Source organism: Myotis nattereri (genome assembly GCF_964212035.1).
Source record: "Myotis nattereri genome assembly, chromosome: X".
Lineage (NCBI taxonomy): Eukaryota > Metazoa > Chordata > Mammalia > Chiroptera > Vespertilionidae > Myotis > Myotis nattereri.
The window spans coordinates 147,207,042-147,216,051 of NC_138078.1; the positions used below are offsets into that span (position 1 = coordinate 147,207,042).

Below are 9,010 nucleotides of genomic sequence, written 5' to 3' on the forward strand. Positions count from 1 at the left end.
AGGGGCTGAGGGCCATGTTCAGGCTGGCCACACTCCCTTCAGCATGAAGGGTCCCACTGGGGTGCCTGGCCAGCCTTGGTGAGGGGCTGCGGGCTGTTTGCAGGCTGGCCACACCCCCTTCAGGGTGGGGGTCCTGGCTGGGTTGCCTGGCCAGCCAGGGTTAGGGGCTGAGGGCTGTATGCAGGATGGCCACACCCCCTCAGGGTGGGGGTTCCCGCTGGGGTACCTGGCCAGCCTGGGTGAGGGGCTGATGGCTGTTTGCAGGCTGGGCACGGCCCCCAGCCACCCAAGCTCCCAGTGGAGGCTGGCTGGAAGCAGGCATCTGGGATTTATTTATCTTCTATAATTGAAACTTTGTAGCTTTGAGCAGAGCCCAGGGCCGGCCAGGGCAGGTGGGAAGCTTGGCTTCCTCCATAGCCAAGGGGCAACCCAAGCCTCCTGCTCGCTCCAGCTCCATGGCCACTGCCATCTTAGTCGGGTTAATTTGCATAGTCGCTCCTGATTGACTGGTGGGCATGGCTTGTGGGTGTAGCAAAGTGGCTGAGTGATGGTTAATTTCATGTTTCTCTTTTATTAGTGTATATAGCTATCCTATCTAATAATAGAGAAACATGGTAATTAACCATAACTTCGCTACCCTTCCCATTAGCTAATCAGTTAGGTATGCAAATTAACTGCCAACCAAGATGGCGGCCAGCAGCCAAGCCCCTGAAGTGAACAGGAGGCTTGCTTGCTCCAGTGACTGAGGAAGCCAATGTTCCCCACCTGCCACTGCTGGGCTCTGAGCTGCTCTCTAAGAAACATTGTTGCAAATATAGAAGGTAAACAATCCCCAGAAACCTGCTTTCAGTCAGCTGGGATCTCAGAGCTAGAGTCGCAACAAAGTTTCAAATACAGAAGGTAAACAAAGCCCAGAAACCTGCTTTCAGCAGCCGAGGTCTCAGAGCTGGAGCCGAGCCTCAGAGTTAAAGCCGGCTTTCAGCTCCAATGTCAGGCACAGAAGGTAAATAAATCCCAGAAGAAAAAAAAAAGTAAAAAAGGAGAGGTTGGGAGCTTCAGTCACCCATCAGCCTGAAAACGGCCCTTAGCCCCTCACCCAGACTGGCCAGGCACCCCAGTGGGGACCCCCACCCTGAAGGGGGTGTGACCAGCTGCAAACAGCCATCATCCCCTCATCCAGGCTGGCCAGGCACCCAAGCAGGACCCCCACCCTGATCCGGGACACCCTTCAAGGCAAACCAGCTGGCCCCCACCTGTGCACCAGGCCTCTATCCTATATAGTAAAAGGGTAATATGCCTCCCAGCACTGGGATCAGCAGAGCCGCAAGGCCTCCCGAACCCGGGATCAGCAGAGCTGTGAGGCCTCACTGCCCCTGTGTCAAGCAGAGCCGGGAGGCCTCCCAGCACCGGGATCAGCTGAGCAGCAAGGCCTCCTGGCACCGGGATCAGCAGAGCAGAGAGGCCTCCCAGCTCTGGGATCAGCGGAGCAGCGAGGCCTCACTGCCCCTGTGTCAAGCAGAGCCGCAAGGCCTCCCAGCACTGGGATCAGCGGAGCAGTGAGGCCTCCTGGCCCCTGGAGCAGTGTGACAGGGGGCAGCGCCCAACCCCCCTGATCGCCCTACGGCTCTGTGTGTGACAGGGGGCGGGGCCACAACCTCCCTATCCACCCTGCTCTGTTCCTGACAGGGGAAGGCACCCCAACCCCCTGATCGGCCCTGCTCTGTGCCTGATAGGGGGGAGCTCCCCAACCCCCTGATTGGCCCTGCTCTGTGTGTGACAGGGTGCAGCGCCCACCCCCCCCCCCATAGGCCCTGCTCTGTGTGTGACGGGGTGGAGCTGCAACCTCCCCATCAGCCCTGCCCTGAGTGTGACAGCAGGGAGTGCCCCAACCCCCTGATGAGCCCTGCTCTGTGCATGACAGGAGGTGGTGCCGCAACCTCCCCATCGACCCTGCCTTGAGTGTGACAGGGGGCGGCACCCCAACCCCCCAATTGGCCCTACCATGGGTGTGACTGAGGGTTGCATGGCAACCTCCTGATCCGCCCTGCTCTGTGCATGACAGGGGGGAGCTCCCCAACCCCCTGATTGGCCCTGCTCTGTGTGTGACAGGGTATGGAGCCCCAACACCCCTGATGGGCCCTGCTCTGTGTGTGACAGGGGGTGGCACCACAACCTCCCCATCGACCCTGCCTTGAGTGTGACAGGGGGCGGTGCCCCAACCCCCCAATCGGCCCTACCCTGAGCGTGACTGAGGGTGGCATCGCAACCTCCTGATCTGCCCTGCTCTGTGCATGACAGGGGGCGGTGCCCCAACTCCCCAATCGGCCCTGCTCTGAGCCCGACCAGGGGCTGCAGGGCAGGCACCTAGGGATTGGGCCTGCCCTCTGCCACCTGGGAGTGGGCCTAAGCCAGCAGGTCGTTATCTCCCGAGGGGTCCCAGACTGTGAGAGGGCACAAGTGGGGCTGAGGTATACCCGCCCCTGCCAGTGCACAAATTTTGTGCACCGGGCCTCTAGTATCTGTATAAACTTAATGAGAAAGGACTGAGACATGGCAAACAAGTTTCTCACATGCTGAGGCCTTGCTTTTTTTTTTTTTAATATATTTTTATTGATTTTTCACAGAGAGGAAGGGAGAGAGATAGAGAGAGTTAGAAACATCGATGAGAGAGAAACATCGATCAGCTGCCTCCTGCACATCCCCCACCAGGGATGTGCCCGCAACCCAGGTACATGCCTCTCAGTCCGCAGGCTGACGCTCTATCCACTGAGCCAAACCAGTTTCGGCAGGGCCTTGCTTTTCATACACTGTCAACCACACTCCCATAACAGATTCTGTAGGCCAAGGGAATCTTCACCAAGATGAGCTGCACCTGCTCCTCATGTGTGTGGCTTAGTTCAGCCAAGTTTCTAGATCCAGTCTATACACTAAAGAGGGAATATGCAAATTGGCTGTCACTCTGCCACAAAGATGGCAGTGCCCACAGCGGAGGCGGGGTTTCCGTACACAAGATGGCTGCACCCACAGCAAAGGCCGAGTTCCCGTAATGAGCCTTAACGAGCAATCAGCAGGGACCTGTGGCTGTGCTCCCCTCCTTCCCCTGTGGGGCTTGACAGAGGACCTCAGGCCACACACCCCACCCTGGCGCCAGGCGGGGGGACCTCAGGCCATGCCCCCCACCCAGCAGGGCTTGGCAGGGGACCTCAGGCCACACCCCCCTGCCCAGCGGAGCTTGATGGAGGACCTCAGGCCGTGCCCCCCACCCCAGTGCCAAGCTGGGGGACCTCAGGCCATGCCCTCCCACCCTGGAGCCAGGCCGGGGGACCTCAGGCTGTGCCCCCCACCCAGCAGGGCTTGATGGGGGACCTCAGGCCACGCCCCCACCCAGCAGGGCTTGACAGGGGACCTCAGGCCATGCCCCCTGCCCTGGTGCCAGGCCGGGGGACCTCAGGTCATGCCCCCCACCTGGCAGGGCTTGACGGGGGACCTCAGGCCATGCACCCCGCCCAGCGGGGCTTGATAGGGGATCTCAGACTGCATCCCCCACCCAGCGGGACTTGACGGGAGACCTCAAGACATGCCCCTGGCCTCCACCCCAGTGCCAGGCCAGGGGCCCTGAGGCTGCACCCCCCCACACACACCCAAGTGGGGCTTTTGACAAGGGTAGGACTGGCCAGGTTTGGATCTAGCCCAATGGGGGGGGGGGCACAGCCGGGTCTCGTGCGATTTTGAGGCACACATGGATGGGCAGGGACTTGACTCTGGGTCCTGTGGTGTGCCCCAGATTCTGACAGGAGGAAGATTTTCATATACATTTTACTAATTTTCTTTCATCTCTGACACTTCTATTATAGAGAAAGGGCAAATAGCAAAGTTAAAATATTTCCTCTAATTAATCCCCTTTTAATGTGCATGAATTTCGTGCACTGGACCACTAGTGGTTAAATAAGTCAGGAAATAAACCTAACCCCACAGGTCTGTATGGAAGGGGTCTCTTTCAACCTTTCTATAGTAAATCTGAAATTAGGCAGAAAGCTATAACCTTAATCATATATGTTGTAATCTCTATGGGGAAGAGACTGTATTAGCACAAAGGTGGTCACATAGCATCTAAAGAGCAGAGATCCAAAGGGGAGAACTTTATCAGTGTTTACCCAATCCTAGCCAAGAGGGTAAATATTATCTAGTAGAGACAAGTATTCAGCTAGCCACAGAAGGGCACTTTATTATAGATGGCAAGAACAGTTCATCAGGTTCTCTGTATCACAGCTGAAACAGACTTCAAAATAAACATTGGACAAGTCCTCATTTGTAAAGTGGAGATAATGATAGCATCTACCTCAAAGGCTTATATGAGGATCAAGTTGATATGGAAAAAGTGCTTAGAATAGTGTCTGGCAGATGGTAAGCACTCAGTAGGCATCAGTTACTATTATCTAAGACCAAAGATTACTTTTAGCCCAATTCTATATTCAATTAGTAACATTCCATTAATTCTGAGTTTTGCTGGTACTTACATAATACCAGAAGGGAGTAACTTGGAAGTGAACTTAAGAATTCTAGTCAAAATTGAGTTCCAAGAGCTCCATAGTTGAAGACCAGATCATGGAGCTGTGGTGCCCACAGGGAGCATTTTTTATTATCACTATGACTGGGATGCTACTGGAACTTAAATCCTGGGGTCCAGGGATGTTGCCTGAGGTCATTCCTACACAACAACAACAAAAATGTCCTGCCCCAATTGCCCATAGTGCTTGAGTTGATAAACATTGCCCTAGACTACAATGAATGCATCAAAGTACTTACCTCCAAGGCATAGGCAATCTGTTGACCAACTTCTGGACTTTATATAAATGTACAATCCCATAGTTCTCATATTTATCTACATTTTCATATATAATAATCATTCTATCAAGAGAACTCCACCAATTAATTCAGATGCATGTGCCAGCAGAGGAGCCCCTCCAGTTTCTGAAATTGGGTCACTGACTCCAAATAAAATCAAATCTCTACATTCCAGAAAGGGTCATAGTCTGGTCAACTGGAAAGGTCCTTTAAGGAAGAGGTTGTCTAAACCTTATGCAACATCACAGCAGAGGATTGGATTAGCATACTCACATTGGTGAGATCGTCCAAAGCTGATCTCTTTTTGAGCAGTTCCGGAGATGAAGATGGAGATATCACTGCTTGGTAATCCTCACCTCTCTAAAAAAGTAAAAGAGGTAAATGAGTATACCCAACTGTGAACAGTCTTTTTCAGGGTCGTCTCTGGGGCTCAGAAGGAAACTCCAGAATCTCCAAGAAACTGCAGTTTATAATATAAACTCCAATAAACTACAACAAAAGGACATTTTGACACTCACTGCTGCTTAGAGAATCACTGAAAGAGGTAATCATTGATGATAGGGACAAGGCTGCAATGAGACAAGATGACCATCAGTGTAACTCAGAGTTAGGTGGATAAATGGATAACAAAACAAGACCCTTACATATGCTGTCTACAAGAGACTCACTTCAGCCCTGGCCAGTGTTGGTCAGTGGTTAGACTGTTAGTCCATGAAACAAAGGGTCCCAGGTTCAATTCCTGGTCAAGGACATGTACCTGGGTTGCAGGTTCAATCCCTGGCCCAGGTTGGGATGCATGCAAAAGGCAACCAATCGTCTCTCTCTCACGTCAATGTTTCTCTCTCTCTCTCTCTCTCTCTCTCTCCTCCCTCTTTCCCTCCTTTCCACTCTCTCTAAATATCAATGGAAAAATATCCTCAGATGAGGATTAATGAAAAAAGACCAATCTAATACAGTAGAGTAATCCTGAAAGAGCTGAGAAGAATTACTTCTGTTTTCTAATTGATTAAGCTAAGAAATAAGTAAACCCTTAGTTTTTTAATCTAGCTCACAATAAATAATCCTAGTGGAAATAATCAGCAAAAAAATATTATTTTTTCATATTAGCTAAGAAATCAACTGTTAATCTGTTTTCTAATTCCTACTTAATATTACTGGTAGAAATAATCAGCCCCAAATAAAATTCACAGGTAAAACTAAACTCAATAAAAATTTAGATTTAAAAAATGTGCCCAAGAAAGTTGCATTTGGAAAAATAACTACCACAAAAGAAAACTTACAATGGCAAAATCTAAACAAGAAAATCCGATATAGACAAAAATCTGATAAATGTAGCAAATATTTCTTGCCAATTTATACAGGAAAAAATATTTCTCCCCTACATGAAAATCATTTTATTAAAATGAAAATGATTAGAAAATGTATAACTGTACTGAAAGGAAAGTAATCAAGGAAAAGAAATTGGCCTAATGATATTTGTTCTAGGAAATACTCTCTTAATGACAATTCATGAGTGTTAGTAAAATTCTTATTAAAATATGTATGATGATAAATGAACACAGAACAGCTCAGGACCAGAATGACTATGTCAAACTACCCCCAAGGTCAAAACAGCAGAATCAAAATGAACCCATTCTTCTAATTAAATAGCTATAAAAATCATGATAATACATTTGTTGACCTAATCTTCATAGTCTCCCCAGGATTTACCAAGCAACCTCCTGGAAAGGTGCTTTGAGCAACTTAGGCAAAGTAGGAGTATGGATATGATCATAAATGAGAGGTGAATGTTCTTTGCTTTGGAAGATTGAGGAGGATAGCCTTCATTTCAGCCATGCACTTATGGGAAAGAAAAGTTCATATTTTCTCCCCAAATTCTAATTTGCTGATCTTCTGCAACTACAGGGGCTCTTACTCCTTGCCCTCCTTCTCAAATAAAACCACACAATCTGAAAAACTTAGGGGTGAGGATAGGGACCAAGCCAACACAGGAAGGGGCTACTTGAGACACTATTAGGAGAAACAGCTTGCTCTAACCTTTTCAGATTGGCCATGATCACTGGGCACAATCTTGTTGGACTGAGATTTCTTAGTCTCATTTTTGTCGCTTCCCGGTGGTGGTGGCATCTCTTACAGATTCAGCAGTGTCTATCCAAGGCAGAGCTGCAATCATAAAGGGTCTCTTTAAAATACTATTCACCAGAAACATCACAGAATTATCCGGAGACTTTTGAGAAAACCCAGTCTCTCTATAGCATCCCCAGGAGGAAACAGACTTTGAGTTAGGCAGATCTTGTTTCTACCACAGTTAACCTTGGGTAAGTGACTGAAACTCCCTGGGATCCAGATATCCATCTATAAAATGGGGATAAGTATACCTACCTCTGCAGGACACTGTTCAAATTAAATTAGATACTCTATGTAAAAAGCCCAGCGTAATGCCTGCCATCATCTGTGGGCACTGAAATTATGGCCTAGCCCCAAGTTTAAGTCTAGGAACATTGGGAACAAGTTATGTGATTTACACTGAAGACAATAAAAAATGTGACAGGTCATATAGTATGGAGGCTAGCTGGTAAGAATAATGTTCTTTAAAAGGCATGGGATCCTGGCCATGGAAATTATAATATGTTACAAAGAAGACACAAGAATGCACTGCACACACTCATATGCACAATAGGCCAGAGAGTACTCAAAGGTTGCAATCAAGCAGAAGAAACTGTAATACAGTTCTAGACACCTGATAGGAACATTTAAAAATAAAAAAATGAGATAATAGCAAAAGAAAGTAATGTATTGGAAAATCATTTGACATAACAATTTAACAGTTATTACAACCCTTAGAAGAATCCTACCTTCACCTCATCTCAGTAGAAAACCCCATTCTAATTTCTTTTTTAAAAATATTTATTGTTGAAAGTATTACATAGGCCCTCCTTTTCCCATAGAACCTCTTCCAGCCTGCTACCATCCCCTTTCTTCCCCCAGGCCATTCTATATTTCTTAAGGTTCTTGTAGTTTCTGAGTCTCAATAGTTAGATACACTTATGTGTCTTACAAGCAAATACATTATTAGGAGGAATTATTTTTTGGATACACAAGAAACCCTTCCCACTCAGATACAACTGACCTTTCAACCCCACTCACATTCAATCTCCAAGTTCAACTGCATTTGACAAACAACAGACTTCCCTAAGAAAGACCCTAAAGGGACTACAACAAACGTCCCACTATGTACCAGATATTTCAGGCAATAAAGTTACAAACACAAATCACGGATCTTATCCTAGAAGTATTCACATGCATAGCTCTAACAGTAACATAAAAATGTGACAAATGGGAAAGCAGGGCGGGGCCGTGGCAGAGAGAGGCTGGGAGGAAGATGTGGCCTGACTCCCCTCCCTGCAGCCAACTCCCCTCCCTGCAGCTGCCAGGGCATACTTTCAGGTCCCCTGGCACCCATCAGTCAGAGGATTCGGCCCCCTGACCCCTCAGACCAATGGGCAGCCAGCCCTCACACTCTCTAAAATAACCAGCTCGCCCCTTACCTAGTACAGAGCCCTGGTGTGGTTGACCCCCTGCACAGGCCTAAGCTAGGATGCACCACTATGCAGCAGCAGCCTACCCATCAGCCTATGCCCCAGTGAACATAGCTTTTCCCCAACAGCCTTCAGCCCTGCCCCAGCAGCAAAAAGAAGGCCCGAAGACTATAACCTCTTCATCTACCACCTGCCTCAGGAGTTTGGTGATGCAGAACTCATATAGACTTCCCTGTACTTTGGAGTTGTAGTCTCTGTCAAAGTCTTTGTGGATCAAGCCCCAACCAGAGCAAGTGTTTGGGGTTTGTTAGCTTTGACAATCCAACCAGTGCCCAGATAGCTATTCAGGCCATGAATGACTTTCAAATTGCCATGAAGAGGCTCAAGGTACAGCTAAAGAGGCCCAAGGATGCCAACAAGCCTTACTGATCTGCTCTCACTGACCACCCACAGAAAGATTAAGAAGAGTGAGAAGAAAGGAGAGGAAAAGATCAGAAGCGCTTAAGCAGCCCTTCCTGAAGCAGCAGCTGGAGATGGAGGTGGACTGGACCCAAGGCCAGTGTCTGGGGCTCAGATCACTTTAAGGATTGTCTTCATCAAGTGGGTTGTTCTATGCTTGTGGCATA

The 9,010-nt window shown here is 48.5% G+C and overlaps 1 protein-coding gene across 1 annotated transcript in view; it reads right to left on the reverse strand.

Annotated features, from left to right (window-relative positions):
- CCNB3 (cyclin B3) overlaps positions 1-6,972 on the reverse strand; it is a gene marked incomplete at its 5' end in the record, with an annotated part of 65,052 nt that extends 58,080 nt beyond the window's left edge. Inside the window, 2 exons of the mRNA XM_081081873.1 lie at positions 5,119-5,205; positions 6,883-6,972. Of these exons, the coding sequence (XP_080937999.1) occupies positions 5,119-5,205; positions 6,883-6,972 (177 nt within the window). The remainder of the gene's footprint in view (positions 1-5,118; positions 5,206-6,882) is intronic.
- Positions 6,973-9,010: the final 2,038 nt, after the last annotated feature.